This window comes from Talpa occidentalis, unplaced genomic scaffold (assembly GCF_014898055.3).
Source record: "Talpa occidentalis isolate TD23 unplaced genomic scaffold, MPIMG_talOcc4v2.1 talOcc4.7, whole genome shotgun sequence".
Lineage (NCBI taxonomy): Eukaryota > Metazoa > Chordata > Mammalia > Eulipotyphla > Talpidae > Talpa > Talpa occidentalis.
In genome coordinates, this window is record NW_023605083.1 from 123,980,142 (window position 1) to 123,997,000 (window position 16,859).

General features: G+C 39.3%; 2 protein-coding genes across 7 annotated transcripts in view; one reads left to right on the forward strand and one right to left on the reverse strand.

The window, feature by feature from the left end:
• TLK2 (tousled like kinase 2) overlaps positions 1-16,859 on the forward strand; it is a 114,460-nt gene that overhangs the window by 79,101 nt on the left and 18,500 nt on the right. For all 6 annotated transcript variants that reach the window (XM_037495161.2, XM_037495160.2, XM_037495162.2 and 3 more), the window contains 5 exons: positions 4,158-4,310; positions 6,623-6,689; positions 7,582-7,679; positions 9,460-9,541; positions 15,898-15,989. In XM_037495161.2, coding sequence (XP_037351058.1) covers positions 4,158-4,310; positions 6,623-6,689; positions 7,582-7,679; positions 9,460-9,541; positions 15,898-15,989 — 492 coding nt within the window. The remainder of the gene's footprint in view (positions 1-4,157; positions 4,311-6,622; positions 6,690-7,581; positions 7,680-9,459; positions 9,542-15,897; positions 15,990-16,859) is intronic.
• Positions 5,076-6,464, reverse strand: LOC119232974 (small ubiquitin-related modifier 1-like). The gene is made up of 2 exons (XM_037495356.2): positions 6,063-6,464; positions 5,076-5,088 (listed from the first exon to the last, which is right to left on the reverse strand). The coding sequence occupies exons 1-2, from the start codon at positions 6,356-6,358 to the stop codon at positions 5,076-5,078; spliced, it is 309 nt and encodes a 102-aa protein (XP_037351253.1). The 5' UTR covers positions 6,359-6,464.

Below are 16,859 nucleotides of genomic sequence, written 5' to 3' on the forward strand. Positions count from 1 at the left end.
ATGTGATTTTGAATTGCAGTTCTCCCTCGGGTAGTCCATAGAGTTTCACAGTTTCTACTACACGTAGGTCATGTAAATCCTGACAATCTTTTAAAAACATATGTAGGGTATTCAGTTTTCTACAGATGACTGCATAAATTTTTTTGGTTAAAATAATGCTTGAGGACCTCCCCAGTGGCGCAGCGGGTTGAGCGCAGTGCTGTGAAGCTGTCTGCAGCCTCTGCGGCGCCGGTTCAATTCCTGCCCGGCCTGGGGAGAATCCCACATGGGATTCACATGGGGCAGCAGACCTCTCCTGTTTCCCCCACTCTTTCCTCAGCAGTGTATTTCAGTCCTTCTGCCTGTTCTGCTCCCTGCTCTGTCTCTGGTGGATTCTCTCACCCTCCCACGCCTCTGGCCTGTACCCCAGTGCTTGTGTAAATAAATAAATCTTTTAAAAATAAATAAATAAAATAATGCTTGAAAATTTGTGAAAATTTTGTATAGTGTGATTGGAGTCTGAGATATTCTGCTGTTGAAGGTGCCTGCTTTTCAATTCCTAGGAGTAATGTAACAAACATCATTAACTAGGGGGTTTCAAACCATAGATACTGATTCTGTCACAGTTTAGGAGGCCAGAACTCTGAAATCATGGTGTGGGCAGGATGGTGTTGGCTTTTGCGACCTCTAGGGAGGAGACTTTGGTGTTCTGTGACTTGGGGCAGCACAGCTTCAGTCTCCACCTCCATCTTCACCTGGTGTTCTCCCTAAGTGTCTCTGTGTCTTCACACAGTCATATTAGATTAAGGGTCTACCCTACACCAGGATGACCTCATTTAAATTAATTAACTAATTAATTAATTATATCTCCATTGACCCTAATTCCAGATGTCATAATCTGAGGTACTAGAAGTTAGGACCTGAACATATCTTCTTGGGTGGATACCCTCAAGGGTACCTAAGCCTGATTCTCTTGTTTTATAGGTAGTAACTTTTATTTTTATTTATTTTTTTAATGGATTTTTTTTTTTTAAAGATTTATTTATTTTTTATTTATTTATACAAGCACTGGGTACAGTCAGAAGCGCGGGAGGGTGAGAGAATTCACCAGAGCCAGAGCGGGGAGCAGAGCAGGCAGAAGGACCGAAGTACACAGCGGGCGGCAGGAGAGGTCTGCGCGCCATGTGGGACCCTCCTCCGGTGGCCGGGGAGCAGCTGGGGATTGAACCAGTGCTGCAGAGACTGCAGGCAGCTTCACAACCCAGCGCTCAACCGCTGCGCCACCGGAGAGGCCCGGTAGTAACTTTTAAAGTAGGGTTATTTAGATTTGAGTGAGATGTATTTACGTGTTCGTTAGAATTATTGTAAAAGTAGAAATACTGTCTTTCCATAAATGATGAAACATGCACATTCTTTTTTTTTTTAAGATTTATTTATTTATGCATACAAGAATTGGGATATAGGCCAGAGAGAGAGTGTGTGTGTGTGTGTGTGTGTGTGTGTGTGTGTGTGTGTGTGAGAGTGTGTGTGTGAGAGAGAGAGAGAGGATTCACCAGTGATAAGAGTGAGGAGCAGAACAGGCAGAATGAAATACGCTGCTGAGAGGAGCAGCGGGCAAGATAGGAGAGGTCTGCTGCACCAAGTGGGTAGCTCCCTGGCTGACTAGGGTTCGAACTCGGGGATCGAATTCGTGCTGCAGAGGCTTCAGACAGCTTCACAGTGCTGTGCTTAACCCCTTGTGCCACCAGGGAGGCTCAGCATGAACATTCTTTAAAGTTGAATCAGTGCACAAAAGAATCAACTCTGTAAAAGAATCTGCCATATGTTGTGATATAAGGGTTGATAAGATCTGGTTATTGTTTTAAGAGAAGTTAGTTTATTGACATAATCTGAACTTTGTGCTCCCAAAATAAACTTAAGTGAAGTATCACTGATACTGTTTTTGGATGCCTTAATTGTAAGTATCAGTAGCTTGATAAGTTCGAGAACATCAAGAATTAATGTCGGAATCCTGACTATAACGTTGGTCTCTGATGCATCACTTTTCATGTGCGAGCTTGCTCTCTCACTCAGAATGTACAGTTTAAGATTATCCCAAAGGTTTTTCAGTGTACCCTGTGCTTATGATTTTAATATATACAATGGCTGTGGGTATTTTTTCTTGGTGACTCTGCAGACATTAAATGTGAATTCTCCCTGGAACAATAGAAAATCAGTTTTAGTTTAATAGAGGTGATTACTAAAATCTCAATCTCCGAAAGCAGCTGGTCCCCAGAGACAATGTTGTGGCGCCTCTGTAGCCTGCTTTAGTTTCCCTTGTAACCTTCATAGTGTGTGGTTATCTCCAGAGATTTCAGACTGCCTTGCGCTCAGGGTGCCTCAAAGGGTAGAAATGATTGGAGGCTCACATTCAAAGAAGGTAAATGTTTTCAGGGACACTCACTGAATCAGGAGGACAATTGTGATTTTACCTAAGAAGTCTGTGTCACAACCCAAAGTTCTTTCAAGCCGTGAATTATTCATACGCATGTATTTTACTGATGGTGGGATATGTCTCTAATGATAAAAGATTTTTTTCAGAGAAAATTCTTGAATTAAAATTCCCATTCTGCGTTAAATTGACATCTAATCAGCCACTCAGCTCAGCTTGAAGCAAAGGGTATCGTGTTATCAGGTGATTGCTTATTTACAGTGCCCTGGTTAGGTTAGCCTTGCCAGCAGTATTACCCTACAGATGGGCAGCATGAGCTCAATTATGGGCATCTACCCAGGAGTATAGTTTTGTTTTTCTGGTTGCCTTTCTTTCAGGAAAGATATACTGAACCTGAAAATGTCTAGAAACTGAAAACTGTGATGTCAGGGATGAGGGCAGAATAGATTTCCTTTGAGAACAGGTTAAATTGCTTTATTACATATTTCTGTAAATAAAGGTTGCATCAAGAAAAGGACATGGGGAGGCGTGATAGAGAAGGCGCAGGCAGTTGAGTACTGACTATGACAGGTAATTTACATTAAAGATTTTACTTTGTTAAGTGGTTAATGTCAAGTCTTAGAATATTTTTTTGATTGATTGATTTATTGATTTATACATACATACATACATACAAGCACTGGGTACAGTCAGAAGCGCGGGAGGGTGAGAGAATTCACCAGAGCCAGAGTGGGGAGCAGAGCAGGCAGAAGGACCGAAGTACACTGCTGAGGGGAGCAGCGGGCGGCAGGAGAGGTCTGCGCGCCATGTGGGACCCTCCTCCAGTGGCCGGGGAGCAACCGGGGATCAACCGGCGCTGCAGAGGCTGCGGGCAGCTTCGCAACCCAGCTCTCAACCGCTGCGCCACCGGGGAGGCCCCAAGTCTTAGAATATTTTTCTATACCAAATTTATAAACCTAATATCTGTTAGATGGTAGGATATAAGAGAAAGTGATTTTCTAAACGCTGGTATTTTTGTTGATTCCTAATTTGTAAACCAGCTTGTTACAGAAAAATTGGGTATCATCTTAGGAGGTGCTTCAGTGGTGGTGGTGGTGGTAGAGATCAGAAGATTATTTTTTGTTAATTTATTTTATGTGCCATTCCCTAAGGAGTTTGTACTAGCTGCAATGTTTCATTGCACTTTCTCTGGTGTATTTTTTTTTTAAGAGACAGCTTAGTTTAGGTTTTACCATCTCAGTGAGTGGTAATGGTTCACTTAGAAGAGAATAAATGATGGACCTAAAAAGAAACCATTTTTTTTACATCGTTTAGCATCTTAAAAATTTGGTTTCTTTCTAGATTGAGGAAACTTTAAATAGATAAAAAGGCATTTGGGTCCTTTTGTACTTTTCTTCTTATAGATCTTTAATGAACTCAAACCAGAAAGTTCTTTTCTTAGCTGTTAAAAAGGAACCAGAAAATTATTCCTTTTGAGTCAAAAAAAAAAAAAAGGTCACAATACAAATTTGATATTATTCTTTGGTAACTAGTATCCTAAAGCATAGGCTCATTCAAAAAATTCTTTCTGTTACCATTTATTTGCTCCTCCAACCTGCAGTTGGAATCAAATCTCTACTTGATTTAAAGAGGCTTTTAAAAAAAAAAAATCAAATTTGCAGGTTACAAAGGTATTTTTGTTTGTTCTATAAATATTCTAAAAGTTTTCTGACCTTTTTCCTTTGTGCAATGTCTTTTCTATCTCTAGGCAACAGGAAAGGATAAATTCACAGAGGGAAGAGATAGAAAGACAACGGAAAATGTTAGCAAAGCGAAAACCTCCTGCTATGGGACAGGCCCCTCCAGCAACCAATGAACAGAAACAGCGGAAAAGCAAGACCAATGGAGCTGAAAACGAAACGTATGTTCTTTCTTGAGCTGAACTGTGAGAGACCACATTGTCTCCTCTTACACGTAGTCCTTGCCGTCGCCCACCACCATAGTCTCGTGTGTTCTTCCCGCCTCTAGCCTCTGTTTTGAACCCGCCCTTCTCCCCTCCTCTGTGCCTCAGATCTGTGGTAAGAAAGAAAAACTAGGTTATAAACACAAAATATTTTCTTTTCTTTCTTTTTTTTTTTTTTTTTTTAAAGATTTATTTATTTATTTATACAAGCACTGGGTACAGTCAGAAGCGCGGGAGGGCGAGAGAACCCACCAGAGCCAGAGCGGGGAGCAGAGCAGGCAGAAGGACCGAAGTACACTGCTGAGGGGAGCAGCGGGCGGCAGGAGAGGTCTGCGCGCCATGTGGGACCCTCCTCTGGTGGCCGGGGAGCAGCCGGGGATAGAACTGGCGCTGCAGAGGCTGCCGGCAGCTCTGCAACCCAGCGCTCAACCGCTGCGCCACCGGGGAGGCCCAACACAAAATATTTTCTTTCAAAAAGTCCAAGTAGGAACCAAGATTTGAAAGATTGTTCAGGCAAACGTGGTACGCATGAATCAATCGTTGTTGTCTTTAGTGACTCATTTTTTGTAGCAGGTCTCGACATGAGTGATCAACCCTTTGAGAATTGTGTTTAAGTAGCATTTTACAATTGATAGATTATTTTTACATTCTTATTTAATAGTCACAACAACTTTATTAGATATCATTATTTGATGCATTTCTAGGAAACTGAAACTGAAGAGCTTAAAGTTGCTTTCTGAGGGTCATAAGGCCAATGGTACAAGTTGTACTTGGAGACCTAGTACTTGGATTCCAAATCCTGAACTCTTTCTACTAGGTCACTTTTCCCCTTTCTGTTGTTGCATCAAGAATTATCAAATCCATTGGCTTATTATTTTACCCTTTAGAAATGTTTAAACATACTTATTTTTCTCATAAATTAGACTTGTGACTTTGCCGCCTTTTTTTTTTTTTACGGTTTTTACAAATATTTTGTTTATTTTAGTGAAGCTGGTACAATGTCCATTTAAAACCCATATCCCAGGCCAAAGAGTACAAATAAAATAAAAAAGAGCAGTGTTTTGCTGCATACACTTCTGCATGAATAACTTTAACTGCTAATGAAAACTTTTCTGGGATCTTCTGACAATTTGTTCTTTAATCTTAAAATGTTTTCTCTTCAGTGAAGCCAGCTTTGGAGTTAGTCATTATTCTCACCACATCTGTTATCTCCAACCTCATATTCCTCTTCTCTTGGTCCAGGACCCTCAGACTTTTGAAGTAGCTTCAAGTTAAGGAAAGGTCATTTTTCCACAGTTCGGTTCTCTGAAAAACTTCCATCTCCCACTGAAAGTCATAGTCTAGGAGTGAAGCAATCACCTCCTAGAACTTCAGGGCTAATTGGAAAGTCATTATGAACACTCGCATTGGTTGATCTTACTTATCACAAGCATGAAAATGAACAGTCCTGGAAAAGGTGGCCTCTCTGTACACATGTGTCATTTTTTTTGAAGGAGAGGGCAATATGAAGGGGGCTGAGGTTTGAGCACCAAAAATCAGCACAATGAAAACAAACTAATGAATAATGGGCACTAAAATTCAAATTTCCGGGTGTTTTAAAGAGATGGGGTGCCAGTTTTCAATTGTTTGAACACCACATTACAAAAGAACTATTTTTAAAAATAAAAAAGGATTAAGGGAAAAGGAAAAAAATAAAAAGAATATCTAAACCTTTGAATGACCCCCGTTTGTTCCCGATTAACTTCAATCACATCTTCCTCCATTCCCAGTTCTTTTGGAGTGTGATTATCAGCAATTCTCTGACCTTCAAAGAGAAACCTGAGTGAATTCATTGGAACTCCCTGTCTTTGACAGTACGATTCTTGGAGTTTCTTGAGATTTGTCGTCATTTTCACTTTGAAGTGAATCTCACTGCTATCCTGTCCAATAACTTTGAGTTTAATGTATTCTCCTTCCTTCTTATCGCCCAAGTCCTCAGTTGAAGGTTTTGCCTCCTGATCAGACATGGTGGCGGCGGCTTTACCCCGGGTCTCCGCACAGCAGCGGCCTCGGGCTGGCAGAACCTCGCTCTGGGGTTTACAAATCCGTCTCTCTTGCCCACAGCACACCACCACGGCTCTGAATGCCTTCTTGACATTACATCTAATAGATTACAGACTTTTTTTGTCAATGGACTGCAGATAACCTGTCTTCTAGACAAGTAAGAGATTGACACTACAGCAGTACAGTAGAGCTTGTTTCTTACTGAACTTTCTACCATTATTTTCCAGGTTAACATTAGCAGAATACCATGAACAAGAAGAAATCTTCAAACTCAGATTAGGTCATCTTAAAAAGGTAAGTGTAATGAAAAAAACCTGTCTGGAAAAATACAATTTTTGATTCACATTTGGTGTTGAAGCTGTTTGGTAATTTGGGCAAATGTAATTGTCTCACACACCTGCAAAAATTTGAGTATTGTCACTGTCAAGTCTTATTTTAGTGGTGGAATTTGTTTATTTTGAAATCGGCTCCAGCCATTGAGTCAGTCAGAGTGCTTTTTGCACCAGTGGTATACTAGTAGATAATTTTGTACTCTTCATAAGGGTTCATAAGTGGTTAACTTTACAATAAAAATTAAATATAAAATAAGAACAGATGGTTCTAAAATTGATACTAAAACTCATGGTATTTAGAATCACATAGCAGCTTTTAATTCTTGCTCACACTAGCTAAGAAGAGAAGCTCTTACACCAACCATATTGTAATACAAGGGCACCTGTATTTGTTGTTGACGATGTTCTTTGAAGCTTCTTAGATGTAAATTGCTAATCTTTTAAATTTAATAGTCCCTTTGTTTTGAGTGGGTGCTGTTTTCTCAGATCTTGTCAAATCATTGGAATTTAAGACACTAAGTATAACCTGTACTTACAGAACATAACCAAATAGAGAACCTGATTTTTGTAAAACAATGATTGTGTACCTATGTGTATATATAGCATGTTTCTTGAAAACTGCAAGAAGCTCAACAGTTGTTATATCTGGAGAATGGGCAATGGAGTGCAATGAGTTGGGGGACAGATGACTTATTATTTTGTTATAGGCTTGTTTTTTCTGATTAAAATTCTAATTCTGAGAAAATATCTTTTTCATTACAAAATTTATCTTCCTTTAGCTTTTTATAAATATACGCTATTACTTTTGAAATGAGATTGTATCTTTTGAGCTGTTTCTTTCTTTTTCAATATAGGAGGAAGCGGAGATCCAGGCAGAACTGGAAAGGCTAGAAAGGGTTAGAAATCTACATATCAGGGAACTAAAAAGGATACATAATGAAGATAATTCACAGTAAGCAAATTGGGGGTATACTGGGCTGGAGATTGTTGAGCACTTTCTGACATGATCGTGAATGATGTTTTTGCTTCGATTCTCGAGTGTTTAGCTCTATTGTAGGGTGTAATAAAGTTTTATGAACAAAATTGTAATTTGCTTTAGTTAAAAAAATATTTTTGAGCTGTTTGTGTGTGTGTGTATCTGAGACAGCATTTTGCATGAACAGAGGTCATTGCAGTCATAGTTGGGATACACTGTTCAGGTTTTCCTACAGAGTGGTTAGACAGTGCAGAAAGAGTATTGGGTTGAAATGTCACCCACTTTCAGAATGACCTTTCAGCCAATTGACTATTGAGGTTTTTAACAAGATCCTTTTCAGCTCAGCACGTTTGTAGATAAATGTCCACTTTTGTTTAGAAGTCATTTAAGGGGTTTAAACTGGGAGAATTAGAGTGTAGGAAATGGTTTCTATCTGTAGTTTGTTCTTTCCCACATTTTTGTGACTCTGAAAATTTTTGTTATATAACTACAGCTTGTTTGTTCATTGTGAGCCACGGAATTTTCTTTCTGTAAAATGCCAGGCAGCAGTAGTTTGGATTCCTGAGAACTCTGTGCCAATCATAGTACTCTGTGCCTTTATTTAGTTTTCTTTCATTTACATTTTACAATAATCCAATGAGGCAGCTCATCTTTAATATTTAGACTGAGAAACAGGCTTAAAGAACTTGAGTTAACATGATCAGAGACACATACCTAGTATGACCAAGCAGTTAAACTTGGATCTGACTCCAGAACTACCGTTACAGACACCATAATGTCATCTCCCAGGCATGCGGCTGTATCAAAATCAATATAAAGTAGTTCAGTATTAATAATTGGGCTGCATAAAATCAGGAACTAGGTAGAAATATTTTTAAACTTATTTTGCTTGGAATCTCATTTCCTTGTATAGAAAATGATACAAGGTGGAAATCCACATGTGGGAAACAGTTTTATCATGAATACTTTCTGTCTTAAAGAGAGAAAACAAATACACATAGAACATGTGACTTACTTTTTTTTTTTAAGATTTATTTATTTATTTATACAAGCATTGGGTACAGTCAGAAGCGCGGGAGGGTGAGAGAATTCACCAGAGCCAGAGCGGGGAGCAGAGCAGGCAGAAGGACTGAAGTACACTGCTGAGGGGAGCAGCGGGCGGCAGGAGAGGTCTGCGCGCCATGTGGGACCCTCCTCTGGTGGCCGGGGAGCAGCTGGGAATCGAACCGGCGCTGCAGAGGCTGCGGGCAGCTTCGCAACCCAGCGCTCAACCGCTGCGCCACCGGGGAGGCCCAATGTGACTTACTTTTTAATCACATTTGTTTTTAAGGACATGTAAAATATCATGGATTTTTTATTCTGCATAGTTTTGGAATGGTGGGAGCACATGGCTGTGAAATGTTTGCAGGAACCAAATTGCACAGTTTAAAAATCCCTGATAAAATGTAGTCTGCCTCCTCACTTTATAGTAGAAAAGAAAGGAGGGAGATCAAGATAGGTCACAGATCTAATTGTGACTCTGCTGACACTAGCACTTCTATCACATGGCTCTACTGCTAATGCTGTTCGCTTTGATTTTGCTGTCTCTGAACTATGTAATTTTATGCTTATAATTAGCTATATTGGTATTGATTGCCAGACAGTAAGCCCCCACTATAGAGGTGTGAGTAACATATTAGATGCTCTGGGAATTTTGCAAATATAGAAGATTATGTAGGCCTTGACCTCAGATTGTGACATATTCTTTATTTTACAGATTTAAAGATCATCCAACGCTAAATGACAGATATCTGTTGTTACACCTTTTGGGTAGAGGAGGTTTCAGTGAAGTTTACAAGGTAAGTATGAGGAATCAAGTTTAAAGATTTAAGGTTAAATATTTGTTATTACCAAGTTGGAAAACATTTAGACTAGTGATGACTGTGGATTGATGTCTATTAGTTGAAAAATGAAAACTTCAGGAACGTTTATGTTCTTAAACTTATTTCTTCCAGTAAACTTAAGGGACTGAGCAGGATACAATAATTTACCCTCTTATCAAGTTTGAAAAATAAAGATTTTTTTTTTTTTTTAAAGAAAAAAGTAAGTGCTCGTTTCTAACTAGTAGTGGAATTTCATTGTATTTTATTCTGGCTTTGTACTTACCGCTTCATCCACATTTGCTAGAAATGTTTTAACTTTATTCTCATAAAGTTCCCCCCCCCCCAACAAAAAATATACTCATTGAAATTGTTATTGAAAACCTGCTTCTTGTTTAAAAAAATTTTTTCATCATCTAAGTCAGTGTTTAGTAACCTGGCATTCTGCAGGCAATTGGAGGCCATCCACCTGGTCAGCAGAGTATGGATACTGTGTTCCACCAATGGATTTTTACCAAATGAGAAATTTAGCCATTTTTATATAGCTACGGATCTATAACAAGTTCACCAGCCATGGTTTCCATAAATTTTTCTAGTTGTTTCTGGTACCTGGCTTTTAAATGTAAAATTGGTTTTTTAAGTGGTCTAAGTGCAGCTTTTACTTATGATTCAGGTTATGTTTGTATGACTTCGTGTTTGGGAAATTTTGAGTAAAATAATTAGCTTTCATTTCAAATAAAATCAGTAAAAACTAGTTATATCTTTTAATTTTTTTTGTTAATTATGTTTGTTGTGGCGATAAATACATAAAATTTAGCACTTTAGCCATTTTCTAGGTGTATAATTCAGTGATACTAAGCACACTCACAGTGGTGTACTACTATCATCACTGTCCATTTTCAAAACTGTAACATTCTTCATGTACATCTGGGTTCATTTTCTTGATATTTCTTAAGTAGGATTGGCCCATAGTTGTTTTTGTGTGCAAGTGGCATTGTCTAGCTTGAATGTCATAGTTATCCTAGGACAAGTTTTCTTTTCCTGTGTCCTGAAATGCATTGTCTTATCCAGATTGTTAATTCCTTGACAGCTTCTTAGAGCTGACTCATAAAACCACTTGAGTAGGTATCATCTTAGAGGAAGATATTTGACCAGCTTTTCAGTTCCTTATACAAATAGTGATCTGTCAGATTTTTCTCCTTCCCTTCTTAAGTCAGTTTTAGTAATTTTAAATATTCTGGAAATTCTATTTCAACTTGATTTAAAAATATTACCCATATCTTATAGACCGTAGGTTAATCATTTTTCTTTCCTCTGTGAATCAACTTTTTATTTTGGTGATCATATCTACTGTTTGATTTTTCTGTTTCATTACCTTCTGCTTTTATTCCTTTCCTCTGCTTTTTTTGTTTTCATTTTTTGAATCCGATCCTTTATTTTTTAATTTTTGCCTTTAATCCATTTTGAGTTAATTTTGTATGAAGTGAGAGATGGTGATCTAGTTTCTTTCTTTCTTTTTTTTTTTTTTTTTGGCATGTAACTCTTCAATTTTCCCAACACCATTTATTGAAGAGACATTCCTTTTTCCACTGTATAGTTTTGGCTCTTTTGTCTTAGACTAGCTGTCCATATATGTGTGGGTTTGTTTGGGCTCTCATTTCTAGTCCATTGGTCTGTGTGTCTGTTTTTAGTCCAGTACCATACCATTTTGATTACTGTAGCTTTGTAGTATAGCTTGAAGTCTGAGGGTGTGATGCTACCACTTTTCTTTTTTTTCTCAGGATTGTTTGGCTGTTTGGGGTCTTTTATGGTTCCATGTGAGCTTTAGTGATGTTCTTTTGCTTTGAAGCCTTTATAGAGCTTTAAAGGATTTTTAACAATGTTGATTATTTCAATCCATGAGTGGAGAGTATCTTTCTGGTTTTTGTATCATTTATTTATTTAATTTTAAAAAAGATTTATTTATTTATGCATACAAGAGCTGGGGTACAGGCCAGAGATGCGGGGGGTGAGAGGATTCACCAGAGACAGAGTGGGGAACAGAACAGGCAGGCCGACTGAAATATACTGCTGAGGGGAGCAGCGGGCGAGGCAGGAGAGGTCTGCTGCACTATGTGGGTTGCTCCCTGGCTGGCTGGGGATCGAACTCATCCTGCAGAGGCTTCGGATTGCTTTATAGTGTGGTGCTTAACCCCTTGCGCCACCCGGGGGGGTCCTCTTCTATTTTTTTAGCAATGTCTTACGTTTTCATTTTATTGTATAAGTCCTTTGTTAAGTTTAATGCTAGGAATTTAATTCTTTTTGTTGCAATTTTGATTTCTTTCTCCTCTCTTTTGCAACTGATTTTTGTAAATTTATTTTGTACCCTGCCACTTTACTGTATTGACTTACTATTTCAATTGGTGGAATCTTCCTTTTTTAGTGGAGTTTCCAGGGTTTCGTATCTATATTATCACGTTGTCTGCAAATAGTGCTAGTTTCACTTCTTCTTTCCTAATTTGGGTTCCTTTTATATTCTCTTGCCTAAATTAAGAGGTTTTTAATTTTTTTATAATGGCTTGAAATGGTTTTCTGGTATAAAGCCATGATGTATGCTTGTAGGTGGTCTTTAGACTCTGAAAGAAAAATACAGTTCAAAAGCATTTATCTATGGACCTTCCTTGTGGTGTAGGAGTTAAAGACGCAGTGCTGTCAAGCTATTGTGAGCCACTGCAATATGAGTTCGATCCCCAGCCAGGAAGCTCACCCACATGGCGCAGGAGACCTCTCCTGTCTTGCCCACTGCTCCCCACAGCTGTGTTTCAGTGCATCTGCCTGTTCTGTTCCCCACTCTAACTCTTGTGAATCCTCTCACCCCCCCCACACTTCTCGCTTATTACACCCCAGTCTTGTATGCATAAATAAATTTTTAAAAAATAATTTTAAAAAAGCATTTATTTCTTTGACATAAGATACTCTGAATGACATGACCTTTGTACTTTAAAGGCATACTGGTCTAAATTTAGAATAATTTACATATATAATGTAGATGATAAAATATGTAAGATATATAATCATTTACAAGCAGCTTCTCTTGTATGCAATACTTTTCTAGAGGTAGCCTACATTTTAAAAGTTCTATGGAACAATCATCACCACTGTACATGGACTGTATATCCTGTGCCTTTTACCTTCCTCTCTTCATACATTTGTGAAAACTGGAGATAGGTGTTGAAACTACAGTAATGTTTTTATTTTTTTTAAAGATTTATTTATGCATACAAGAGCTGGGGTACAGGCCAGAAGTTTAGGGGGGTGAGAGGATTCACCAGAGACAAAGTGGGGAACAGAACAGGCAGACTGACTGAAATACACTGCTGAGGAGAGCAGCAGTCGAATCAGAAGAGGTCTGTTGCACCATGTGGGTTGCTCCCTGGCTGGCTGGGGATCAAATTCATGCTGCAGAAGCTGCGGATTGCTTCATAGTGCAGTGCTTAACCTCTTGCACCACCAGGGAAGCCCTAAAGTAATAAGTTTTTATTTTATTTTTTTGTTTTGTGTGTTTTTATTTATTTTTTTATGCATTTTTTAAACATTTTTTTTAAAAGATTTATTTATTTATACAAGCACTGGGTACAGTCAGAAGCACAGGAGGGTGAGAGAATCCATCAGAACCAGAGCGGGGAGCAGAACAGGCAGACTGATGCAGTGCACTGCTGAGGGGAGAAGCGGGTGCCGCAGGAGAGGTCTGCGTGCCATGTGGGACCCTCGCCAGTGGCCGCGGGTCTGGAGATCAAGCCGGCGCTACAGAGGCTGCAGGCAGCCTCGCAGCCCAGCGCTCAACCGCTGTGCCACCGGGGAAGCCCCATCATTGTTCATTTTTAAACAAATGTTTGCTTTCCCCGTCTCCCTCAGGTGTAGTCCTCATAGAATTTCCTTTACCAGTGCACCCGTGCACCATCATCACAGTCCGCTGTGCTCCTCCCACCCTCCCTCTGATCCTTCTCCTTCCTCCTCCCCTGCAGGATGTCTCTAATTTATAATTGTTGGTTTTTGTTTTGTATTGTTATTATTTTTCCCCTAATGTCTTATTTGGTTCCCCTATATTCCTCCTGTAAGTGAAACCATCCAGTATTTTTCTTTTTCCTTCTGACTTATTTCACTGAGCATAATTACTTCTAGCTCCATTTATGTTGCTGTGAATGGCATGAGTCTATTTTTTTGATTGCTGAATAGTATTCCATTGTGTATATGTATCACATCTTCTTGATCCAGTCATCTATTTTTGGGCATTTGGGTTGTTTCCAGGTTTTGCCTCTTATAAATAGTGCTGTAGTAAACATAGGGGTACAGGTATTTCTTTGAATCAATGGTTTTATTTCCTTTGGGTAGATCCCTAGGAGTGAATTGCTGGGTTATATGGTAACTGCATTTATAGTAGACTGAGGAACCTCTTGGTTTGTTTTTTAAGATAGCTTGTTTTAAGTTTGAGAGTGTTTTGTAGAGGAAAAAGTGGCCTTTCCCCCCATGTCTTTGGACTTTAATATGACTGTTAATTGCATAGAGACAACTTTCCCAAAAAGATCAAGAGCTTATGTTCAACATTGCTTATCATTAGGAAAGTGCAAATCAAAACCACTGAGATTTCACCTCACACAAGTTAGAATGACTATTACCAAAAAAGCCTAATTATAAGTGCTGGTAAGAATGTAGAGAAAAGGTAATCCTTCTGACAGCGGATCTTTATTTTATTTTATTTTTTGAGTTTAATACTTAGAAGTACATTAAGTTTTAGGTTTTTCTCTGGTTTTTAATTTTTTTTATTTTTTACATAATTTTTCATTTTTAAACAATATTTGCTTACCCCCACCCCCAGGTGTAGTCCCCATAGAGTTTTTTTTTTTAAATAGTGTCTTTTTTTTTTTTTTTTTTTTTAAGATTTATTTATTTATTTATACAAGCACTGGGTACAGTCAGAAGCGCGGGAGGGTGAGAGAATTCACCAGAGCCAGAGCAGGGAGCAGAGGAGGCAGAAGGACCGAAGTACACTGCTGAGGGGAGCAGCGGGCGGCAGGGGAGGTCCGCACGCCATGTGGGACCCTCCTCCGGTGGCCGGGGAGCAGCCGGGGATCGAACCGGCGCTGCAGAGGCTGCTGGCAGCCTCGCAACCCAGCGCTCAACTGCTGCGCCACCAGGGAGGCCCCCCATAGAGTTTTTTTTTTTTTTTTTTTAAAAAGATTTATTTTTATTTATTTATTTATTTATTTTACTTATTTATACAAGCACTGGGTACAGTCAGAAGCGTGGGAGGGTGAGAGAATTCACCAGAGCCAGAGCGGGGAGCAGAGCAGGCAGAAGGGCCGAAGTACACTGCTGAGGGGAGCAGCGGGCGGCAGGAGAGGTCTGCTCGCCATGTGGGACCCTCCTCCAGTGGCCGGGGAGCAGCCGGGGATCGAACCAGCGCTGCAGAGGCTGCGGGCAGCTTCGCAACCCAGCGCTCAACCGCTGTGCCAATGGGGAGGCCCTCCCCCCATAGAGTTTTAAAGTAGTAAGTTTTTAATCTGAACTTCTAAAAACTGAGAATTTATTGAGTTTCTCAGTAAATTCTTTGTTATGAGGAAATCTGTTGTGTTGAAATGCTACTTGTCAAATTTTGGTTTACACCCAACTTCCTAAAAACTGGTATGTTAATTTTTTCCATACCCTGATAATAGCTGATCCTGGACTTTGACAGTGATGGCTTTTGAGGGAAAGTATGTCCCTTTCTTTGGACAGTGTTGGAAAATTGATATGGTGTGACTAACTTCAGATCTTACAGGAACCAGAAACTACTCTTCAAATACCCAAAGGCAGGACTTTTTTGCTTTTGTTATTTTAATATATACAATAAAACAAGTGACAAGGCTGTTTTCTTAACAAATTCAAAGAGGTATATCTTTATTTCTGAAAGAGGCAGAGAGTCTAGGTTCTTGGCATTTCAGAAGTGGCAGGACTTAATGCTGGAGTGTCAACTAAAGGGAGAAAGGTCCCAAAGGAAGGGTAGATGATGTCCAGAAAGAGGATTGTTTTTAAATGACTGTTAAGGCAGGGGTTGTCTTTCTGTTTGTGGTTTATGCTTGTTTTTTTTCCTAAACCCCTTGGTGCCAGTGTGTCTGGAGACTTCTGAATTATCTGATCGCAAGTTTATTACTTCACAGCTGTGATACAAGTATGTGATGTATTGTCCACTGCTGTTTTTATTTAATAGTGTATTTTGGATATCGAGTGTGTCGAACTGTTAAATAGAAGCTGCAGGTCAGTTGCTTGTAATTCTTGTTAGCTCTTAACCACAATGTAATTTGTCCTTTTCTTTATAGGCATTTGATCTAACAGAACAAAGATATGTAGCTGTGAAAATTCATCAGTTGAATAAAAACTGGAGAGATGAAAAAAAGGAGAATTACCACAAGTAAGTGATACTATAGTATCTGATTTTTTTTTTAATTTAGTAATAATAACTTTAGTTTGGGCATGGTGTTAAGACCTTCACATGTATAGTTGTTTGTATTTACTCCTTATAACTGTCCTAGAAAGAGTAACTGTTCTCTTACTGATAAAGAAACTGATACGGAATTTGAATACCAGTTACGAAATGGTTGAGCTGGTATTCAAATCAAGGCTTTTTAAAATCCGCAACTCATGCTCTTAACCTCCCTTCCATGTGTGGCTCAAATTAGCTACAGTAGACAAGTAAAACCTTGGAAAAGGGACTCTGAGGGGCGTCAGGTGGGGCCTTTTCCAATGTTTCAGACATTTCATTATGGAGGAGGTGGTAGAAGACACCTGGTGTGCCTCAGTAGTTCTTGTTTGACTTGTGTAGCCCCTTAGTGCTGTGCTCGCCTCTCCCATCACAGCTCGTTCATCCCACAGTCCATGTGCAGGTGGCCCTTAGTCACTTCTCTCAGTGGGCTCCGCTACCAGTGGCCCTCATCTGTGCTTGGGGGAGGTGGTTTCCTTAGAATGAATAGTTATCACATGTGTGGTGTAAATTTCTTTGAACTACTAATGTCAGGTCCCTGTCTTTCCCACAGCCACTCACCCACTTCAGAACATTGGATTTCATAGCTCATTTGCTTTGGAGGCCACGCAGACTGGATTTGCTGTTAGGATCCCTACTGGGCTGAATATTATTTCCTTGTTTAGGGAAAAATAGTGAACTAGACACGTCCTTTCTCTGGAAGGAAGAGACAGCCCCTTTTGACTTAACAATTAGCCTCCTTTCTATAAAATAGTGTTTGTTTTTTTTTTTATAAATAGTACTTTGGATACAAATTTTTAA